At 31.3% G+C, this 24,409-nt stretch overlaps 2 protein-coding genes across 2 annotated transcripts; one reads left to right on the top strand and one right to left on the bottom strand.

Annotated features, from left to right (window-relative positions):
• Positions 1 to 2,658: 2,658 nt before the first annotated feature.
• LOC134686125 (uncharacterized) lies at positions 2,659 to 6,281 on the bottom strand. Its single transcript, XM_063545799.1, has 3 exons — positions 6,055 to 6,281; positions 3,964 to 4,090; positions 2,659 to 2,826 (listed from the first exon to the last, which is right to left on the bottom strand). The coding sequence occupies exons 1-3, from the start codon at positions 6,198 to 6,200 to the stop codon at positions 2,752 to 2,754; spliced, it is 348 nt and encodes a 115-aa protein (XP_063401869.1). The 5' UTR covers positions 6,201 to 6,281; the 3' UTR covers positions 2,659 to 2,751.
• A 486-nt stretch (positions 6,282 to 6,767) lies between these two features.
• Positions 6,768 to 24,218, top strand: LOC134687115 (uncharacterized). Its single transcript, XM_063547115.1, has 9 exons — positions 6,768 to 6,865; positions 10,892 to 11,912; positions 13,693 to 13,915; positions 18,126 to 18,515; positions 18,957 to 19,574; positions 20,192 to 20,428; positions 21,020 to 21,206; positions 21,710 to 22,049; positions 22,913 to 24,218. The coding sequence occupies exons 2-9, from the start codon at positions 10,911 to 10,913 to the stop codon at positions 23,135 to 23,137; spliced, it is 3,222 nt and encodes a 1,073-aa protein (XP_063403185.1). The 5' UTR covers positions 6,768 to 6,865; positions 10,892 to 10,910; the 3' UTR covers positions 23,138 to 24,218.
• Positions 24,219 to 24,409: the final 191 nt, after the last annotated feature.

Below are 24,409 nucleotides of genomic sequence, written 5' to 3'. Positions count from 1 at the left end.
TTTCTTGCAATATCAAGCTTACTGTTTGTGTCATATATGGGCAAATGTATGTAATCAGAATCTTCCAAAGATTATAGAATATGATTTCTTTTTGGTGTATCCATGGCAACAATCTTGTTTTGTTATAAAATATTGCAAAAAGGGGGGGGGGGGGGGGAAGATGTCACATATTTCCCCAAAATTTGGCTAAAAGTAGAATTTCAATCGCTTGAAGTAATACCTTTTCTGAAACTGTGTACATATATCATTCAGCAAATCCAATGAAAATCATATGTCTTTCGTCTCATTTTTTTGTAAAATTGCGTCTAGAAAAAGTGTTTGTAAACAGTACATTAATTTCTGGACCCATGGACGGTCTAGCTATTAAAATACGGACTGTCAAACAGAAAACAGCCCATTAAACGTGTAAAAAATAATTTTGATGCTCTTATAAACCATCTTTGAAGGCTAAATTACCACTCATCTGTCTAAAAATGAATTTTATTACACAATAACTTTCCTATTTGAAAAATCCACAGGGGCCATAATGCGAAACTAAACTCCTTACTGTGTATTGCTTCCTAACCCAATGTCCAAGATGGCAACTAGTTGGGGGACTTAGTTTAATAGAGGACCCTATGGGAAATGCAAACAAATATCTTCTTTTAGAGAGGCACTAAATGGAATGAAACCAAACATAGCATGCATGTTCCTGATGAGATGCTGACCAATTGTTGTTACTTTGTAGCTGATCCATCATCCAAGATGGCAGCCAGTTTAACATAGGACCCTCTTGGAAATACATACAAATTTCATCTTTAGAGAACCACTGATTTGAATGAAACCAAACATAGCATAAATGTTCCTTTCCTAATGAGGTGCTGGCCAAGTGTTATTACTTTGTAGCCAAATTTTATCTTTTTTTATATGATTTCAAATACCTAGGTAGAGTCAGGTGAGCGATACAGGCTCTTGAGAGCCTCTAGTTCCTGTTCATTCCTCAATTTTAAGTTGTTGTTTTTGGTCTATTTCACTTATATCAATAGTAATAACTATATTTGGAGTATGAAATGATTGTAATTGTATACATGTATGTCTATCTGGCAATTATCTGATTATTGTTCATTTGTCAATCTAAAGTTTTCCTGGTTAATTTGGTTTCATAGATAGTATATGCAAAAGGTCAACTATATTTACACAGTGTTATTAAACCTATGTAGTTGTATTTCCAGCCTGTATTCCAACCACAATGTGAAGAGATGTTGTTTTTTTCTTCAATCTTTTAGCTTTTACTATAACTGCATCAGTTATAAACCTTAGTGATCTTTAAAAATAACAACCCTGAAGAAATTCCTTGACCAATTGTTACTGAACTGTACCTGAATATTCATTGAGAATCTAGTTTAAAATGTGTACCCAGGGATTAAATTATTTAATTTTGTTTTTGGTGTTTAAACGCCACTTGTAAGCACAGCATTTTGACTATTTCATGGCGGCCAGTTTTTATTAGTGGAGGAAGCTTCAGTGCCTGGAAAAAAACACCGACCTTCGATAGGGAATTAAATCATCATCAAACATGGACTCTTTTGCTTTAAGAGGAACATTGAATAAATATGCAGTTTTGGCCTTTGGTTTGATCATTTCTTCAACGTTTTGGTTTTTTAATTATATTGGACTCAAGCATCACTGAAGAGACATTTACTGTCAAAATGCACAACTAGAGCAGAAAAAAAATTGTACAGTTAATGTTTTTGACCAATACAGTATGGGTTTTTATCTTTCTTGAAGGCCATATTGTTGACAACAATTGCTTTATACATCCACTTCATTTGAACTTTGATGGATAGTTGTCTTGTTAGCAATAATACCTCATCTCCTTATAAGGTAACAATGACCATACGGAAAAAGAGCCTGTTTCGCCCACCTTGGTCTATGTGCATATTAAATAAAGGGCACATGAGTCATGATAAAATTGTGTTTTGTTATGGTGATGTGTTTGTTGATCTTACTTTACCGCACAATATTGCTGCTTACAATTATCTGTATCTATAATAAACTTGGCCATGCAGTTACAGTGAAAATTATTTTGAAAAATTTTACAAAAATGTTGGAATTTGTTGAAATTTGGCTTTAAAGGGCAAAACAACACAAGTGGTCAAACCATTTTTGTGATGTTGACTTATTTCAAGGTCTTACATTGCTGAACATTATTGCTGTTTACATTTTATTTCAATCTATAATAATATTCAAGATAATAACCAAAAATGGACAAATTTCCTTTAAAATTACCAATTCAGGGGCAGCAACCTAACAAGGAGTTGTCCGATTCATCTGAAAATTGTAGGGCAGATAGATCTTGATCTGATAACCAATTTAACCCCCATGTTAGATCTGCTTTAAAGGCTTTGGTTTCAGAGATATAAGCCAAAATCTACATTTTACATTACCCCTATGTTCTAATTTTAGCCATTGCGGCCATCTTTGTTGGCTGGCCCTATTTTTAAAACTAGATACCCCAATGATGATTTTGGCTAAGTTTGGTTTAATTTGGCCTAGTAGTTTCAGAGAAGATTTTTGTAAAAGTTAACGACGACGGATGATGGATGGCGGATGCCAAAAGATGAGAAAAGTTCACTTGGCCCTGTGGGCCAGGTGAGCTAAAAAAAACAAACATTATAGTCCATTTAAAATTTTATATCTCAACAAAACATTCATCCACTGTCTAAAGTTTATATGCAGTTTATCAATTATACATGAATTATTGTGTCAATATCACTCTACATCATCTGGTGGTATTCCAAGCTCTTCATCTGTCCATTGGTTAGGATCGGGAATTTTAAAATGAGGCTACAAATATAACATAGAAAAGAATAAGTTACAGATCATTTCCTGAACTAAATATTAAAGAGAAGACAAAAGACTGTAAATTCTTTATTACAGTTATGAATATTACAGTACTTTTACTGTTTAGTCTGTTTTTGGTTATATCCATTTGACTTGGCTGTCTTCTTATACATGATGGTCATCAAATTATAAATATAATTGTGTAATTATTCTATGGTAAATTTTTTGTATAAATGTCTTTCATTTTTGCTAATATGCTTTTCTTGTTTCTTTGTTAGATGATGCGGGTCTGTTTTTGTACATCCTGTCACTCTGTTGTCATGCTATGGTAGTTTTTTGTATTCTTATCTTCCATTTTTGCTAATATGCTTTGTCTATATACCTTTTTCGTGATTCTTTGTTACATATTTGTTTGTTTTCATAGTGATTATAACACAAAGTTGACTGCGCATGCTGTACACCCATTCTTGACATTTTTACCGATTATGTGTGTTTGTTTTGTTCAACCATCGTTGTCAATATAATGGAATTTTATGTGACTGTCATACAGGTGAGAGGTTAAGCTAGTTATAAAACCCACCATTGGCTACTTAAGAAAATGCCTGAACCAAGTCAGGGATATGACAGTTGTAATTTCCTTCTTTTTTTAATGTGTTTGAGATTTCGATTTTGTCATTTGATTAGGGACTTTCAGTTTTGAATTTTTCTTAGATTTCAGTATTGTGGCTATTTTACTTTTTTCTATCACTGTCTGATAAGGTTTGCAATAAGTTTGTATACTCATAATAATCAATTGACAAAATTGATGTTTAATGATACAATAATAGTAATATTTCAGGTTCATCTGAGAATCTAAAGCTAGTTAGACTGCAATACTATGAAAGTTATGTTTGTTATACGGGAGGCAACTTGAGTATTTTAACTTAACATGCATATGGGAGGTAACTCTATATGCTTCATCCACTGTAACAGTGATAACAATACATTTTTTGCTTGTTATTTTGTTATAACTGTTTAATGTTCTTTGATATATATAGTAGTATTTTCTGTAATTGAAGACAGACCTGTTCTACCTAAATTTTGATTTTTTTTTTTACTTAGGGCCACAAAGGACAATTCATTTGTCGTGTATGTACTTACCATTAAATGACCGTAATCTGTTATACATTTATAAAATATCCACAACCACATGCCAAACATCATTAGACCTTCTGTAGATCTCATACTCCAGTCTCTATCTAAGTATTTACGCCCTCTGTAACCAAACCTTAAAGAAAAGAAAAACATTAGAACTTTAATTTAAGCTACAGTTTTTTTTATGCAAGAACTTATGCTCTCTGCATCCAAAGCTAAAATCAAAGAAAAACCTCTTCAGACTTTTTGTAGTTTTCAGACTCCAGTCTTAGAGAATAATTGTCCTCTGAAGTTATCAAACCAAAAAGAAGGGGGGAAAAAGCATCTGTACACCTTAAAATTTCATGATCCAGTCTTTAATTTAGTTTTTGGGTCCTCTGTATCCAAACCTAAAAAAAAATCATTATAAGAGGGAATGTACAAATATAGGTATCATGTTTCTCCCTTCATCTTTGATCTAAATATTTACAACAGCATGTATTGTTTGATGCATCGGGCCATTGCTTTTTTTCGGTTTTAGTAGCTTTCCTGAGATTATAAATGCAATTGTCTTGTATAAATCTATTAAAATGTCAAATTGTACAGTACATGTTTATATGCATGTTTTCTGATGTCATTTGAATTCAGACTAGTACCAGTTGATATAATCTTTTTTGAATTTTGATGGGCATTTTTTTTCCTTTCTGCAGAAGGTGTAAAAATAAACACACCTGAATTGCTTTAATACTGTCCACTCAATTAAACCTTTAAAATTGCCTACAGCTCAGTGTGTACTCAGTTATGGTCTCCTCCCTTAGTCATGTTAGTCATACAGGAATCAAGTTTGGTACTTATGGAACATAAATTATTTCAATACATGTACTACCCTATAGAATGATGAGAAAGAATGTGCTGGAAACTTTTAATAGAGCAGGGATACAGGCACACCTATTATATGATAAATGACGTCATAAAGGCATGAAAAAATTGACAATCTATTTTAGTGAAAGATATGATTCCTGAAATGACTAATTGTACATGATCTAGTGGATGCCAGGCCTTAAAACATTTCCAACTGGACAGGTAAGTCTGTACTTTTTTAGTTTTAGTAGTTCTTGTAGTTCTGTTAAGTGTAAATACAGCCATGTTTGTCCATTTGTTATAGTATAATGAACCTTCAGTCATAAAATTAACATGATTAATAACAATATGAATCCACGGGTGGGTATTTTTACCACCGAACACCCCAAAAACCACAGACTACAAAGAAAAACTGTAATATTATACCAAATTTTTATGTTAAGGAAAACTCTTTTTCGGATTACATTGTTTGTATTGTTAAAATATTAAAATTCAAATAGAGGTGCTCCTATATTCATAATTAGTAATCTGGTCAAGTATCCTCGATCTCTGTTCTCTGTTAGATTTTGATATTTGTCTCTTCTCTTATTATAGGTACAACTGTTTTATAGAAGGAAAAAAATATATATGAAGAGTCCATGGGGGTCTGCAGAGTTAAAAAAACTGGGTTCTTATCTATAGACTCTCCCTTTCTGTTTTCTATATATATAGATATTTGGACTCTTTAATCTTCTGATTTGTTGAATTACTAACATGAATATTATATAATTAATAAAAGTGACTTAAAATTTAAATCACTTTTACACACAATGTTTTATTACTGCTTGAGACAAATGTAAAAAAATGTCCCGTTGGCCGACTTCTGAGGCTTTCTACTAATGATCCCGCCAACAATGACAGTCCTGTCATATACCATTGTATCTATAGATAAATCACTTTAGATTTACGGCATATTGAGTTTAAGTAGGTTTGACAACCGAGAAATTTTTCAAATTTTTTTTCCAAAAATTTAGTTAAGTTCCTTGTGTTCTATTAAGGTATATAGGGTTTTTTTTCTGAGACAAGTGCCTGTGATCCACCATGTCTATGGATGTGCCATGGAATGTAGCCGAAATGGTACTGTGGCCAAAATGACATGATACTTGGGCCGAAACGTCTCTAAAGGCTTTAATATCTATAGTCAACTCTTTCAGTCCATGCTAGTTGCTAGCTACTGTACATATGAATAAATATAATATATTTTTTACTAAAGCTTACGTGCTAGTTCCAGGTAAACAATCAACATCGTTTATTTTAGCGTCATGAATTATTTCACCGCTGGCTTTACGGGACTGGTTTCCATTCCTTTTTGTTGCATAGCCAAACAGCCTTTGTGTAGGTCGAATCAATCTTGAGACAATCATCTCAGACTGATTGAAAGACCACGAACTTTTAGATATTTAATTTTTATCCCAAAGGACAAATCCGAAAATTATTCAAATGAAGTTTTCGTCAGATTGTTCTCCAAAATTTATTTTTGATAATGTCTATGAACCGAAACAGATAGTTTTGTCAACAACAAACCAGATTCAAACACAATATCAGCTTTTATTTTCAAGAAATGGCAAACTCTAAATTATATAGTACATTTTGTACTTCCATTTACTTGAATTCATTATTTAATACAACAATCTAATGTATTGTGCCCTTAATTTTCATTTGAAGAATCATTTCTTTAAAAGTCTCAAACGTACGTCGCAGTTTGTTTTTGTTTACACTATTAATCCGGTACTTTATTAAATTTTTACTTTTTCTATTGGGTGACAATGCAACAAGACTTTATCATATATATTATTTTAAAAAATAACAATTTATTAACTAAACAGATAGTTATTCATGTTAAAAATATTTCAAATTATTATTACAAGTCTTATTAATATAAAGTTTACAAAAACAACCGTATTTTACAGTGCGAAACAGTGGCTGTAAAATTGGTGACTTCCTTGACAACAACAGGTGCCCGAGGTAAACGATTGTAAACCTGAGAAATAATGAACGTTGGAAATTAAACAGTATTCTTCTAATAATTGTAAGTATAGCCTTTATTGTACTCTTGACTATATTTCATCCTTTGCAGAACTCTGTCTGTTTTATGTGTGTTGTTTAGATCATTTTCTTGCATGTCTATAGTCAGTACTATATGTATACATGTATGTCAGATGTATGTATGTACTCGAGATTCCGCAAATTTAGACGCACCCCTTGATTGACTGCAAGGGTACAGCGGATCCTTGTACACTCCCTAAGGATTAATGGAGATGTGTCCTTTACAATATTATCCCACCACCAGAACAATCCCTACCCAACAGTGCCCAAGGGAGCGTGTAGGACACTGGGAAGTCTGTTATAACAGTGGAGGAAGGCGAAGTACTCGGAAAGAACCAGGGGGCCACTCGGTGGAAACAGACAAATCAAAGAGATACTAGAAGATTGATCTCCAGGTCAAAGCTGTCCCAGGTCAAAGTTGGGGACAACTTTGACCAACCGAGGCCGCCAAAGTACTCATTCTAGTGTAAACTATGGTCTAAGTACCAGAAATGTGTGTGAGAGGGTGAAAATTACCCTTCTGATGTACTGATATTTTTAGCACCCCGAGTGAGATCCCAACTCGGGACCTTCAGCACTATAGCCATCGGTCTTAACCACTAGACCACGAACTCACACTATAGAGCAAGCTATAAGCTTATGATCAATGTGAAAATCCATGGTTGGTACCAGCGGGATTTGAACCCTGAATGTTGGAATCTACAGACAGTGCTCTAACCATCTGAACCAAAGAAGATCTTGAAGACTTCTCTAACTCAAGACTCACCTTCACATTTTCAGGTCTACAACACTATTACCCCTTTTCTGTGAGTCTCATTTTTTGTTAGCTTGACATGTGAAAGTCAAATTATTGTGCCGTGAAAAAGTGAAGTCTAGCGGGTCACTGGAAATAACCAAAAAATGAGAATTGCTTATGTACATAGTGTAAGTGGGATAATGGAATCTGACAAAACAGTAAGCGGAATTCGGGATCTGAACCCCCCAATGAGACCCTGTTTTCTTTTTTCTTGCTGCGTACCATCCATTCGAGCAACTCGAAGGTCCTATACTGTACAACTCAGATGCATCTTACTACTTGGAAATACTCTTGCCAGTTTTACTTTAAGATATATGTCATGGTCATCCTATGACTGCTGGACTACATTTTGTACCACCATGACCATATCAAACTGCCAAGCACCTATAGTATATAAACTTGTTTGTACAAGTAGTAGTTGCTTGCAGCCTCAATGATGTGAAAATCCATGGATGGTACATTTTGTACCAGCGGGGCCTAAATTAAAATATTGTTTGTTTCCCCAATCCCTACCCTGCCAAGCCAGGTGTGGGTAGGTAGGTAGGGAAATAATTTTAATTTTCCAAAAAGCTTGAACATTATTGGACGATCCGGTAAGCCTGAAAATCCAAAATGAATAAAATAATATTTGACTTATTTTTGACAATAAAATTTTATGAGTAGCACCAATTTTGCAGGGTCGGTCGGGATTGGGGAAACAAACAATATTTTATTTTAGGCCCGGGATTCGAACATTTGAATATTTCTTTTGACTTCCATTACCTGTCAACCTGATGTTTCTGAACCTTTAAGGTATAATGACAGGCCTTTTCTTTCTACAGCTTCTAGTTTTTTCATTGTTTGCATATATTATTTTCTGATTAATCAATATCTAATTTAATCATAAGAAATCCCAATCATTTCACCCAATTCCCATTTGCATGATATGCACCTAAAATCAATTAAATATCGCAAGTTCACACAAATCTGAGTCTGTTCTCTGATTCAACTCGTTCCGATTTACATTCGCCCCTTTCAGATAAGCATCCCACACATACAAATGTATATGCACCCATATTGTAAATAAAAAATTTATGTCGTACTACTTTTTATCATGTTTTAGGAAGTGTTTTTCTATATAAGCTCTTTTTTACTGATTTAAAAAAAGAGTGACATTACTTTGACTACAAACATGTAAACAGGTTTCCTTACCTTAAGTGTTCTGTGAATTATTTTGAGGAAATGAATATCAAAATTGTCACGATTATGAAAGGCTAATTTCATTCAGCAATTAAAGGACTGTAAATGACATATATTAAACCATTCAAACAAGAAAACTAATGGCCTGATTGACTTTAGGGCTGCAAAGTCTCACTGCTTTTCATGCTTATTGGAGGCATTTTCCTTTGATATTTATATAATTACAATTTTGTCCAAATCTCAAGCATTCGCTTCATGAAAAATTGGGGAAAACTGTGACTTTATTAATAAATGTATAATGGTCAATTACAAAAATGTTTATTAGGTTATTTAAAACTATAGCTTTTTTTGGTCAAAGGATGCCTTTCCTAAATGTTACATTTATCTACTTTTTAAGTTTGGAACACTTTGAACTACTGATTGAATATGCATGTAGATTCAAAACCATTTAAGATCAGCTGTTTTTGTCAGTTTGCAAAGGATGATGAATAAATGCAGTAACATCAATATGTTTTAATATAATACAATTTACTACAACTCTGTGGCTGACTAACATCACAAATTGCATACACTTTGTCTCCATTTTAGCCCAACCATTATAGATCTGTAAAGGTTTTGCAGCTTACTCATTCGTTAACTTTTAACTTTCAATGGCTGTGCTTAATATAATGTATTCTTCAACATGTTCAAAATACAAACAATAAAAAGTACTATGCCAAAACAACGCTTTGACACAATTAAGTTATCCTGTTCTTTTACAATAATGATAATCCCATGCATTTTGAACTTTAATTCAAAGGTCATATATTCATCTCTCCATGAAAGGTATTTTTTTCTGGCCTCAAGGGTGACCTTTTTATAGAGATTTGTCTGTATACAAGTTTTACTTACATTGTATATCCCAATGCATAGTAAAATTTATTTTGATAGTTTTTAAAAATAGTTGTGCGATGATTTAACTAAACTGTTTAAGGAAGCATGTTTACACCTCTTTTAACACTAACATAAATATAGCTTTTATTCTATTGATTTGACAATAAAAATTGTGAAACAATGAATTGTATTGATTAGTTAATTAAGATCTGTGGATTTAAACAGATTGTTGAAAGATTTATAAGATAGGAACAGTTAAGTTCCCATAAATCATATATTACACGATTTAATTATGGTATAAAATAAACCAGAACTACTGTATATATTTGAAGTTCCCTAGTAACTACACAATTTGGAGATTTTATTAGTTTTCCTTTGTTTAAAAGGGAAAAGGGAAACACTGAAAATTCCTTAATTTCAAAGGTACCGTAATATATTTATACATTTCTTTGATGCATAAATATATAATTATGCAAACATTAATTTTTTTTGTTATGATCTAAAAATATAGGAAGAGTCTTTTACAGTGACTTGACTGTTAGTGTTATCCACCAATTTTTGCAACTTATTCAATCAAATTGTTCAACTGGTCTAAAATTTGAACTAACTGCTGTAGAAATTCACAGTCAAGTAGTGAAAGTGCAAGGTGAATATAGAATACTTTTAAAAAGAAAAACTATATGAAAGCTTAATTATAGTTTGGACATCTTTATAGCAATTCAAAATAATAACAGATCCTTCAGCATGGAAATGACTATAATATACCAATACAAACTGATAAACTAATTTTATCACAACCTCTTTAAAGTGGAGTTAAATTCTTCTAGGATTGTAAGTTTGTTTTATTTTATCACCTTGCACTTTCACATTTTGGCTGAAAAATTTGTTTAATATTTTGACCAGTTGAACAATTTGGTTTAGTAAATCAAATTGCAATTTGGTCAAAGTTTTGAATGAGTTGCAATTGCTGGATAGCAACACTTACAGTCAAGTCACTGTAAAAATGATATTGAAATTTCTTTTCACTATTCATTTAGAAAATATAACCTAGTTTTGACTGCAATTTGAGTATACTACTACATTTGTACTAACATGCAGTACATGAGTACATTTGTTTGTGTAAAAATTAAATGTTTTTCAAATTGTTTTTCTTTTTTTCAGGTACATCAACTGTTGAAAGATGGCTTTAATACCTCCAGAATTGAAGGGTATTCCCACAATATTTGGAGAGGTGCTAGAGAAAAATGTTACATTTTGTATCGACACGTCTGGAAGTATGTACAAAAGTCTTGACGTTGTCAAGGAACATTTGATAGAAACATTACTAAAACATGCTAACAAGCCACCACCTAGGTCTTTCAACATCTTAGAATTCAATTCTGATGTCACCCAATGGGCGGATAAAATGGTTAAGTGTTCACCACAAACAGTGACTGTGGCTACAGACTGGATTAAAAATTTAACCCCTAAAACAGGAACAAATACCCAGGGTGCTTTGCTGACGGCTTTGTCAGATTCAGCATGTGGAGCTGTGTACATTGTCACTGATGGTCTAGCAGATCAGCACCCTGTGGACATTTTAGATAGTGTATATGAAGCAGCTAGGGGACGTCCAATCCACTGTATATATCTAAGTTCTGAGGAACGTACAGACAGTGTGGCAGTTGAATTGTTGGAAGATCTAGCTGTTGAATCATACGGATCATTTCATATCATAACATTAACAACACATGGATGTGTTGAACGAATAACGCCAATTTATCGTGCAGATCATGCTGCAGAACGCTTAGTCAGAACAGCTAATGGTACAATTCATAGCCAGGACAAAATGTGCAGTATGTCAACATCACTTGCAGTGGACCCGGAAGAAAGTTTGTATCTCACACCTCGAGTCAATGCATTTGGGCAGTATGCCCCATATTTAGATCCTATGTACCCTTATCAATATCCTCCTGGGTATTCTCCAGGCCTTCCGTGGAATGCCTATCCATTTAGGTATTATTATCCACATGGTTGGAGCAGATATCGTCCAGCAAGGAATTATTTGAAAGCAAAAGATGCCATGTTAGGGAGCATTGAGGGGGATATCTCCCCTGCAGCTGGTGCCCTGTTGATTGGTAAAAGTGTGCTGGCTCGTAGATTGGATGATGGATATTTTTACCAGGGAACAGTCAAAAGTCAGGTATTAAGCCAGTTGACATTGTTGAAATTCACATAGCCATAATTGGGCCGTGAAAAGTTTTAAAGTTTTGATGAAGTCTGAAAATTAAATTTGAACTGTTTGATTTTGCCTGTACATGTACAGTGAGTACCCCAAAAAAATTATTACATAAATCATTTCCTATTTTTTTTATTTTTCCTGCTCTAATGTCACTTTCTTGTATTTTATTTGAAAATGAAGGATAAACTTGGTTTAGATGTCAATTAAAATCATAAGAGAAACAGATTTCACCACTATCTCTTGTGTATTACAAAATCTTTATCGTCTCAACAGTTTAATTTTGAAAATTTACAAAGCTAGGCAAGCCTCAAATTTAAAATTTTAAAACCAAAATGTTATGAGTGGAGAAAAGTATGCATTTATTGCTGTTTAAAAAATAATATTTTATTATTTGAAGTAATTGAATTATGTAAACAAATTGTAAAAGATAAAAAAAAGAAACCAGGTGTAATAATTAAGAATTTGCTTTTGAAAATTATGTGTTAAATTTTTTTTTTAAATTTGCTATTACTATAGAGTTTAAAAACATCCAGACAGTTTTATAGAAAAGAACAGTGTATATAGGTAGAAAAATCAATATGCATACAAACATGAAATTTTGATTCAAAGGTATCAATTAAAAACCTTCAAACTGATTTTTTAAAAGACATATTATATCATTTTACCAATTATATATTATGTCATAAAACGTGCACTGTTAGAAATCCAGTCTCTTTTTTAAATGCCTCACCCAGGTGAACAAGCAAACACATAGTAAAATGTCTATAGCCTGTTAAGTGCAACAAATGGATCCCTATTAAAAGTGAATAGACAAAGATCTTTATATATGATAGGTTAATAAATCATTGTAAACTCTTATATTATCAAATTTTAAATAGCTTAAAGCAGGCAACAACATAATCCCATAGTGAAAAGCTTCAAATATTTCATATTGAGTTTTGAACGTGTTATGTAAACTTTTGGTATACCTGCATGTATACTTGCAATTGTATATATATACATATTATGAAATTAAGAGCTGTATATCCACTTTTACTTTAGGTATAGCCGTAATAGTTGTTAATTACTGTGTCATTTTGGTCTCTTGTGGAGAGTTGTCTCATTGGCAATGATACCACATCTACTTTTTTTATATTGGTAACTGAATTAAGCTTGATAGAAATTACAAATAAATATTACCATTTTTAGTAATTCATTTTTAAAATAGAAACATGAGAAGATTTACAGAACTTATAAATATTCAGATATTTGACATCCGCTAGAATTGCATTGGAAACAATGGATACTAGGCAGTTGAAGTTGTGAATTATCTCCCCTTTAAAACAGCAAAACAGTCTAATTTGATATTTAATTTTGTTTTTTTGAAAGGAAAATCTTCAAATTGCAGTCTTAAATTATTAGTATTGATTTTTCAATCATTATGTCTGTGTGAAAAATATAAAAAGCTTTTATTTATTGCATGTATTTTTGTTGTCAGGGTTGTTGTGAAAAAATAAATAAACAGTTGATCAGGAGAAAAGACATAATTTTATATTTTACATTATTTAAACCTTTATTTGTAGCCTTCATTTTGTTCAAAGTGGGGTTAAAAAAAACTAAAGTACCTCATGCTTAAATTAAACCATGCTTTTATAAACCCTGTTAGATATCATGATGTACATGTATATGATGGACTGTGGAATTTATTTATAATTTTGTATAACTTTTAACTATATATTTTTTTTCTATTTCTTTGATTTAGATTTTGTCAGACAAATTCCTGGTTGCATTTGGTCCATGTAAGCATGGTAAATACAAAGATACAACCTATCAAGATACACATGTGTATGACATCATTGATTATGAAGATGCTAAACGACACACAATTCTGGCTGCCGATCGTGTGCTGGCACCATGGGAGGCAGATGGTGAAAGATTTGCTCCAGGAATAGTCATTGATGGACATGAGAAAAGACAAGCCCCAGGTAAGTTATTTCTAGGTATTCTTATTAACTACAAATGTATAAGTGACGATAATCGAAATGACCATCAAATATTTTTATTTGGAAAAAGTTCATTATTGGTAACTTTAGAACATTTAAATAAAGGGCACTAGTATAAAGGCACCAATTTTGTCTAAAATATTGTGTACACATTCATGTAAAAGTCAACATAGAAGGTCTAAAAGGTTTGAAGAATAATACTGATATATACACAACAGCCAGGGTGGATTTTCCTTTTGCTTTATTCACAACTTCCTAGATAAAGAGCAATTTAAGTTCATATAGTTTGATATATTGTATGGACACCTGCATGTCTGTTGTTTAACTCTTGATTAATTTCATTTTGTTTTATTTTGCTGGGTTGATACTATACCCCATATTTCATTTTATTCAAATGGAAAAATAGAACTTTTTTCAAAGTAATGTTTTAATCATTCCTATAATTTTGAAATCTCCATATTTGTTTGTCTGATAAAAGCTCCATGGAACTGTTTTTCAAAATAAAAAAGTGATAAACATTCTGAAATATATATAAAATGGGCCGTATATCTATGTAACTAAAACACGCTTGTATAACACTTCAGTTAAAAGCAACTGTGAAATTTAAATGTCAGGTTATGATTCCCTTTCAAACATACTATCTTTCATATTTGTCTTTTAATATTTACACTTTACTTGATAAATATATATGGACAGATAAAGTCTGAAGATGTTTTACATAGAATTAAAACTATGTAGAACTTGTTGTCATAAACAGTCTGAAATGAAAACAGGAATGTTAAAACATGTGTTGAGCTTCTTTTTTTCTCATATTATTGATTTTTTTGTCCGATATTTTTGTTTTTGTCAGTGTTTGCAGCATATTTTTTTAACGACTGTAAAGTTTCTTTCATTATGCTTTTCCAGTAACTTGTTTTTTCTTAAAGAAAACTTGTCATGCCATAATAATCTTTTTTAGTTTGTTCATTTATAATATATATAAGCATATATATGGAAGATGATCTGAGAGTTACAGATTTTCTTTCCTGTTAACTTCTATGTGACAGCATATTTTTTATGCTACACCTACGATTATGCCCCACCTACAGACAAATATAAACTTGAAATCTATGCCAATACAAAGTTGAGTCTGACATAAATTAGGCTGTTAGTTTTCTCGATTGAATTGTTTTACATTGTTATTTGGGGGCCTTTTATAGCTGACTATGTGGCATTGGACTTTGCTCATTGTTGAAGGCTGTACGATGACCTATAGTTTTTAATTTCTGTGTCATTTTGGTCTCTTGTGGACAGTTGTCACATTGGCAATCATACCACATCTTCTTTTTTATAATAATTGTGATAATGTCATATTATATTTATATGAAGTGTATCAATGTTTCTTTTTGTTAGGATAATGATTGGTAGTTTACTTCAGCTATGATATATGATGTAATTAATGTTCACTTAAAGCCACATTGTATATGGGGAACATGCTGAAATAAATTTAACTAAAAAAGATGTGGTATGAGTGCCAATGAGACAACTCTCCATCCAAGTCACAATTACACAATGTAAAGTCTTTTAATTAAAGCTATAAATTATATAGATTTAATATAAATATACATATATATATATTAAAATTTTTCCTTTTTGTCCATACCATATACTGGTATACTGTTGTACATAATATATATATGGACAGAAATAAGATAAAAATATAACAGAGCAAATTGATTGTGGAAAATATACATAGTACTGGTACTGTAGTTGTTAATGAATTCAATGAAAAAAGGTAAACAAGAAAGGCAACGACAGGGGTTTTGTCTCTCTACTAGTATCAACTTCTTTTTCTAAAAAAATATTAAAAAAAAAAATGTTGTTTTTTAATTTTCAAAAATTACTTATAAAATGGATATAATTAATGCAGTCTTTCTAAATGAAACACCTAATAGAAATGAAGATATGATAGCAAATGAAAACCCCAGTGTAGTGCCTCTTGACAAGTTTCACAGTCTTAACCAAACAATGATTGATTTTTTCTTTTCTATTATGTATAATATTCTTAATATTTGATGATCATTAGATATATAGATTTACCTATATTTATATTAAGTCAATAATCCAAATGCAATCATACATATTTCTTTTGCCCTCAATCTTTGTACTATTTTTGCATTTATACTTTAAATTCCAGAGAGATTTAAACTAATTTATAATCTATTTTTTGATACATGAACAATTTTTTATTTGTATGAATGCATGTTCTTACTTTTTTATGTTATACATACATAAAATTACTATTATACATAGGATATTAACAGCTATAAATTATATATAAGTTTCTACCATGGGAAAAATACAGCAGTGGCCAAGTGGTCTAAGTGTTCATGATGATGATCCTTCACATCAACCTCTTATTATGGGAATGGTGTGTTGTTATAGTGAAAAAAATCATAGAAAAAAGAGCAAATGTCCTAAAATTTAAGCACACTCGTCCCTCACCGAATTTAATTTAAATGGAAAAACAAACAATGGTGCTAATTATATAATTAATAAGATCAAATGATCAAATGGTGTGACAATATTTGATGGCCTTTTGTTGTACTAATAATATTACCAGATTAATAGATTAATGTAACAACTTAACACTTAGATTAATCAAATGTAATCCTTAATAAATTTTCCTGTGTCAAAATATTTTAATTAAATATAATATGACTTAATTTATTAGATTATGATTATTCTTTTTACCAGTCACCGTTACAATTAATCGAAAACATAATTTCATTATGCTAAATTCTAAATATGATATTTGTGTGAAATTGTTAACTTTAAACAGCTACTTTTTTGTAAAAAAAACCCTCTTAATATCCCTACACCAAAAAACACCAATTTCAATTTCAGCAATTCATTAAATATACAACAAACAAAAACTTATGTCCACAGTGACATTATTTACTGAACATTTCTCGAAATGAATGTGTCCACAGTATTTACTGACTGAGTTATAAACCATTGAGGGGTAATAAAAACTTTAAAAGAAGATTTTTTAGCCAGATTAATTTTAAGTTTAAAAAATAGGATCATTTGGAGATGCAGAGTTCTTGAATGGCTTTTTGATATTTCAAATTCAATATTTGGACAGTTGTTAGGAAATTTAAATGATTCATACTAACACAGCACTGAACCATGTCATGACCGTGAAATGAGAATTTAAATATTTTTATTTGGTATAAATGTTACATGAATAAATTATAGGTTTTGAACGAGAAGTTTTCTTTAAAGTTTAATATGACTGCCCACTTTGTTTTATTTTAATGTTTATCAATAGATCTAACTGGATGAATTAAATGGATCGAAGTGCTATATTATTATATCCCTTCCTAGATATTTTAGAGATTTAAAAATTTATTCGGTCAGAAATTAAATATAAATTTCACAGAATATTCTGGTGTATCTTAATGTTTAGGTAAAAACAAATCAAACTGATTTATAGAATATTATTTTATATATATCATGTATATGGAAGATGTTGTATGTCAGTGCCACTAAGACAACTCTCAATTCAAATAAGTCACAAAACAGAGAGATACTGTGCACAGAAAATATCAGTTAAAATGGCTTAACTGTATCAATAAGAAATATACACAAAATATGGAAACCATTGAATAAATTTGATCTATGACACAATTTAAATATAATATGTTAAACAATGTAAAAAAGACAACTATAACCTTGAATAAAATTGCAAGTGTACATGTAATGAACTGTGAGTGACCTAAAGTTATTAACCTCTTTGTTATTTGGTCTCTGGTTGAGGGTAACTGTCTCATGGGCATTCTTATTTTTTTATATTAAACAGCAAACAATGATTTTATTTCAATAAAATAAGAAATAAACTGAATGATATATGATTGAACACATATCAATCAGATAAAACTGGGGACATTTTTATATGATTGAACACATTAATCAGATTAAAATGTGGACAGATAACGTACAAACTGACAAAAATGTAAGTTTTGTGAGTCAGCAACCCAGTTTACACATACACTCTAGGAAAAAAAGTTTATAATTGAACATATCAGTCTAATCAAAACTATTTTTTTCTTATTCTCTCTCTCCTTTTAATCTTATTGCAACTTTATGTTTATATTGATTGAAATTAGATAATGATAATAATTGTTTTTCACACTAAATCCCTTTACAGGTCCTGAAGATGATGTTTTAACAGTAACATTTTCAAATGGTAAGACAGCTCAAGTTCCTTCTCATACTGCAATATGGACACCCACAACTGTATATGAACGACTAGCTTTAGAACTTAAAATGCCCAAAGAAGCCAGAGAGAAACTCCAATCTCAAGAAGAATATCCAAAAGAATCTTTACCAGGCTATCCTACATCAGGACCAGAGGCAGAGCCAGAAGAATTTGGAAAAGCCCCACCATTTGAGTTTAATTTAGACCCAATGGTTTTGGAAACAAGACCATGGCTGAGGCCTTACATACATGTACCTTTGGGACAGACCTTAGGCCATACAATGACACAGAGAACAAAATCTGCTGTCCGCAGTGAGGAAATAAGCAAACTTGTTCCTGGTTAGTGTTAAGATAAACATTTTTATCAAGAATAGTTAAATTTAAATCAATTTTGAATTATTAAAAATATTATCACTGTTTAACATTACATGAAGCTCATCAGTCTTCACTGTTGATGTATATTATTATCATTTCAATTCCGCCTTTGTAATGTCAAATAATTCTGCAATTGTTTTGATATCAACAAAAATATAACATATTTGCTTAACCTCTTATGTATTTTGGTGTGAGCATTGATTTTTATAGATTCAGGATTTTTGTTTGTTTGTGTACCTGAATTTTCTGCTGTGAAAAGGTCTGCAGTCAAGCCTATAATTTGACAGCATCAAAAATAGCATCCAACACCTAAACTAAAAGTTTTTATTTTACATAAGTGAAATTGAATGGGTTATTTCTCGAACAAGAATGGTATAGATTTACACAATTATTATTATTTTGCAGGAACAACACTTACAAATGGCGAGCTTGAACGAAAAATAAGTATGCAGCTGAATGAACATAAACAATTACTTGATGAACAAGAAAAAGAAAAGGTAGGAAAAGATAAAGAAGAAACATATTGTGGAATATCAGACAAGGAAAAAGAAGAACAAAGATTAAGAGAGGAAGCTTTACTGCTTAGACAAGAACAAGAAAGAGCAGAACTAAGAGAGAAAGAAAGAATAGAAATGCAAAGACGAGAAGAAGAAAGAAGGAGAGATGAGCAAGAAAGACACAGGTTTCTGGAAGAATTAAGAAGAAAAGAGGAAGTAATTTCTGGAAAAAGACAAGTTACAGAAACTGAGGAGATAGAAAATAGATTGCAAGAGCAAAAATTGGCCGATGCATATGGTGAATGGAAATCGGCAGAATGGGAATTAGCATTGGAAACTGAGCGATTGGAACATATAGCTCGACTTGAAGAAATTGAAAAGTTACGGGAACTTGGTGGTGATAGACTGTTGCAAAAGAGACAAAAACAGGAGGAAAATATGTTTAAAAAGTCTGTATCATTCAGGGGAGATAATGAGATCAAACGAGAACGACCACAGTCAGCACAAGTTCTTAGGTCTGATACCGGTATGTTTGTTTTAAAGCTTTATTGTAACATCTATGTTATCAGTGATTATTTTTTATTTTTTTTGATATGAACAAATATTATTATAACTGCAGTGTACTTAAGTAACAAAATTCTGATTTTTTAAATATTTACATGCATACTTATTAAAATGCTGATATTAAATTTTCTGAATTACTTAATTGAATTAAAAAAATTTAATGGCAACTTCCATTTCACTACCACTTTCACTATTCATCATCAGGGATTTATATATATTCAAATATTCAAATGATGTAGCTCACAATCCTTTTTGCTTGTTTAACTACTTTAATAAATATTCATGCAAATTCAGAATAAGAACAAATAAAACAATGTTATTATAGTTTCTGAAATGTAGTAAGAATGGAATAAACATCAGTCAATTTCAAGTCGCACTGAGGCGAGAGTGAGAACATATTGATTAGGGTCATAACATTTGGCTGACCGAAAACAAGTTTATAGCTTCTTGGAAACCGAAGTTAGTGAATTGTGAATTGATGCCATGAATATTGGTGCAGTTATTTAATCAAAATGAACGTTACAAACAATGTTGCATTAGAAATACATTTCTCATCTTATTTAGTCTATTTTTTTGTAGGTGAAGAACAGTTTGACTACAGAAGATTTGCTGTTGATGATATGGATATGTCCAGGAGAAGCAGATTAGGTCTTTATCGTCGCTCAAGAAATAAGTCCCCTCAGCGACCCGTATGGAAAAAATATTGGAAGAGCGATCCTGCTCCTGAGATCATTGCACCAAATACACATGGTGCATTCAGAGAAACTGCTCTGCAATGTCCTTTAGAAGCTAGAGATCAAAGAGGACAATATATTGGTAAGATGGTTATCACTTTGAGTTTGTTTATTTGAAAATCTAAATATGGAGCTAAATTCTCTATTAAGGACCAGTATATAAACACACCAACACATAATACATCACAAAGGAATTTGGCACGATGAAAAAGGAAAGAAAAATAATAAAGAATTTTAAAATAAATTCACGCTGGCTTATGATAGTGTAATATGATGAACATAAAACTTGCATCCCTTTCAAAACATGAAAAGAGAGCATTGAACACCCTCTTTTATGATATTTTACTATCATAGATATTGTTCTAGCAGAATATGGTTGTGAACAGGCATAGGGGCATTTTTTGTTACACTAACACTTCCTGTTTTTGAAATCTGCAAGATTAATTTAATTTCAGAAATAAAGGAATTCTTGACCACTGTCAAAATAGTATTATAGGGTAAAAGTGATGGACAAAATTTCCTGATAGGAAATCACTTCTGAAATTTTTAAATGTTTTTTTTTTTTTTATAAATCTGTTTCCCGTTTTGCATTCATAACAATGTCGCAATAATTTCTGAATTGACATTTCATGTGTATGCCAAACAATAAGCTCTTTCTTTTGTCATTTTGCAGCTGAATGGACAAGTCCTATGTCTAAGTATGTAGATAACTACGCCACACACGATTATTCCAATTCTGTTGAATTACTTATGAGGCACCCACAACCCCCTCCTCCTAGTAAGACAAGATCAGAAGTCAAACGACAGGTGGTTCAAAGGCATCCAGCAGAAGAGAAGGAGGAAAGAAGAATGAATTTTAGGTAGGATATTTGTTATGTTCCTTTTTGACATCCTAGTTCTGTTTTGTGACAACATGTTGACTCTACTTGTTATCTACATTGTTAAAAAAAAAGATTAAGCTCAAGCTTGTTCTGATTTGGGGTGGGGTGGGGGGGGGGGCATTTTTTTTTAAATTGTTTGGGCTGTGAGACATGAGAGCACAGTCCATATAAAAAAGATGAAAATTGCTGACCCAGACTTTGGCTGCTAGTTTCTATCCAAAAATTACAAAAGATCCATTTTCAAATTAATAAATAATTTATCCTTTGATTCGTTATTAAAAAAAAACATCTTTTACTGCTACTGTACATGCATGTTCAGCTTAAGTTTACTTCTATTCAGCAAAATTATATCTTGACAGGGCACCTTCTTTTTTGTCCATCAATTTCTATTTCGTTGATCATTTAAATTTGTGACTCCTACTCGGAATCTGTAAAAAATTGGTATTCATCAAAAAATAATTTAATGAAATAATTCTTTGCAGGAGGCAGCAGGTACAAAATAGGCAGCAAGCTTGGGACAAAAGATCAAGACAAGAAGACAGCATGAAAGAATTGATGCAAGACCATCATCGTGATCGTGTAATTGCTCAACTAGAACGTGACCACCAACGGCAAGTCAAAGAACAACAAACTGTAGAGAAAGCAAGGGAAGCTAAGAAACATATCAGTGCTGAGATACGGTCAAAGATTGAGGCTAATCAGCTGAAAGAGAGAGAAAGAGACCAACAACGAATAGATGCTCTGAGGCTGAGAAGAGAAAGAAGGGAGGCAATTCAGGGACAACGAGCTCGAGAAGTGGAGCAAGTCGAAATGAAAAGACAGGTATGAAAATAAAAATATTATGAAATAACATTTTTTTGCTTTAAATGAAAGAAGTTTTCTTACATGACACAATGAAGTGCTTATTTTGACAGTTTTATTTAAGTATGAAGAACTGATATACAGCTATTGGCTAAAAATTATTTGAGATCCTAAACAAAAGGAAAGCAAGAAAAAAGAATGTCAGTAACATAGAATTTTATATATTTCTGTTCATTTCAAATAAATTTACATTTTTAAAGTTTTTTTCGAACAAATTATTGTTTCGACTCTGACTGCCAAGCAAAATTTAAATTGTGACAGAAACAGTTTTTTTTAACATCACAATTGGTGCATGGTAATAGCAGGATAGCAGGATATCCATGTATTAATATTATATATGTTTATTGCATAAGTTTATTTGTACACAGTTTTGTGTGTTGCTGGTTGCAGGATATAAGTAGAGAAGCTTAAAACTTAAAGTTAGTTATAAAACAGAAATTGTTTTCTTCAATTGATAAGATAGATGATGCAATTTTGGTGTTGTCCTTAAAATTTGATTTCATGATAATTTATTTCTGTGGCTTCCAAAACATAAAAGTGGCATTCTTTGTTTATTAAAATTTCATTGAGGTCTTATTGCGAACCCAATTGAAACTTTCCATAGATTCACCAGATAGTTACCTGTCCATTTAAACTTTTGGCAGTTCTATTGTCCCATCTAACAAATACAACAGGTATTGTTCTCTGAATAGTTTATTCACTCAGACCTTTAAATTTCTTCTAAGAGAAATCTATCACTCATTTATTAATTTACCTGAGTAAAAACCCAAATTTAAACTCTGCTTTAAAAGTATTCATAGATTATTTTTATGTTATGATTTCAGGAAGTCAAAGAGAGAAACTCACAAGCCAGATGGGATTCCCATAATCAGAGACTTATATATGAAGATAACCAAAATCATACCGAAGATTGTAGGGTGAGAGCCGCCAAAATAAATCGCATTCAGCATTTCCATAAATTGGAAGAACAGGGACAAATGAGGAAGGATGCTAGAATCGGAATTACTAATCAACACATAGCAATGTACCAGTCTCAAGTGTTACCATAGATACATTGTTCAATAGGTCAAAGGTGAAGGTCAAATTATATTTGTATACTAGTCCGTTTGAAGAAGTAGAATAATGCTTTTAGATAACTCACTGAATGTGTTAACTGTCTTAGAAAACTAACAAAGGAAGACTTGTTTGCCCTTTTATAAGTACTAGAGAGATTATGAACAGGATTTCTTTTTTAAATTTGAAGCAGAAAGAAATGTGCTCTTTATTTTTAATCAGTAATTATTAGACCCAATACAAATAATCATGATTTCTGATCAGATATAGTTGTTGGCTAATCAATGTTTTTTGTGCACTCTTCTGAAAATATTACCTAGAATGCTTCAAATTCTGAAATTTGTATATACAGCAGAAGGTACTGTTTGATATTACAAATATATCTCCCTTATATAGTAAACTTTTTTCAAATCAGAGTTATCTCCCTCATATAGTAAATATTTGTTAGTATTTTCTGTCTCAATGTAAATAATTAGAATTACCTAGATTAATGCGCACAGATGCCTTATAGATGTAATTGCTCAGTTTTGTTATAGAAGAATTAAATGAATTGTTACATGTATATTTTTATATATGACCCCCAGCAAGAATGTGATAGTGTTATATGAAGTTTATTTTATGTGGTGATATGTGATAATAATTTTCGACTATTACAAAATATGTAAATGTAAAAGTCTTTCCCAATTGTATGTTACTCTATTGACCATAAAAAAAGGTTAGATTTGAAAAGAATCTTATTATGGGAAACATGGATGGAAATGGATAGAAAACAAAATATTAATGAAAAGAAAGTTAATGTTGATGAATAGAAACAGATATTGAATTGAAAATTCATGGAAATGAATAAACATCAAATTGATTAAAATAAATGACAAAAAAGTATCATATAGAGTGTATTCACTCATTTCAACTTTTATATTCATTTTTCATCATCATATATTCCAGTATGGAAAATATGTGATTTATTCATGTAAAAATGCAATTTTGTGATTTCATTATCATTATGGGATGTGTCAGTCAAACATATATTTGTGATAGAATAAGAAAATGTGTGTTTATTAAACATACTTCAACGATTTAAATAAGATTTAAATCGTTGAATGAACGAAAAAATTGATTCTTAATTTTTTAAAGTAAGAAAATATATTGAATTGTATATTTTTTTTTTTTAGTTAAAAATAATTTTTAAATTTCTAATTTGGAACACACTTTATAAAAGTGTAGATGTTTTACATATACATATGTCATTTTTACTGTATAAGGAATTA

The sequence above is a fragment of the Mytilus trossulus genome, chromosome 10, assembly GCF_036588685.1.
Source record: "Mytilus trossulus isolate FHL-02 chromosome 10, PNRI_Mtr1.1.1.hap1, whole genome shotgun sequence".
Classification (NCBI taxonomy): domain Eukaryota; kingdom Metazoa; phylum Mollusca; class Bivalvia; order Mytilida; family Mytilidae; genus Mytilus; species Mytilus trossulus.
The sequence above is the reverse complement of the archived record's forward strand: the minus strand, read 5'-3'. Positions and strand labels throughout refer to the sequence as shown.

What these genes read in the sequence shown, in the direction of transcription:
- LOC134687115 (XM_063547115.1), top strand. Translation starts at nt 10,911, where the DNA reads ATGGCTTTAATACCTCCAGAATTGAAGGGTATTCCCACAATATTTGGA. An exon ending in AGTTCTTAGGTCTGATACCG is followed by an intron (nt 19,575 to 20,191) that starts GTATGTTTGTTT and finishes ATTTTTTTGTAG; the next exon opens with GTGAAGAACAGTTTGACTAC. An exon ending in AAGTCGAAATGAAAAGACAG is followed by an intron (nt 22,050 to 22,912) that starts GTATGAAAATAA and finishes TTATGATTTCAG; the next exon opens with GAAGTCAAAGAGAGAAACTC.
- LOC134686125 (XM_063545799.1), bottom strand. Translation starts at nt 6,200, where the DNA reads ATGATTGTCTCAAGATTGATTCGACCTACACAAAGGCTGTTTGGCTAT. An exon ending in TGTTTACCTGGAACTAGCAC is followed by an intron (nt 4,091 to 6,054) that starts GTAAGCTTTAGT and finishes CTTTTCTTTAAG; the next exon opens with GTTTGGTTACAGAGGGCGTA. An exon ending in CAGATTACGGTCATTTAATG is followed by an intron (nt 2,827 to 3,963) that starts GTAAGTACATAC and finishes TTATATTTGTAG; the next exon opens with CCTCATTTTAAAATTCCCGA.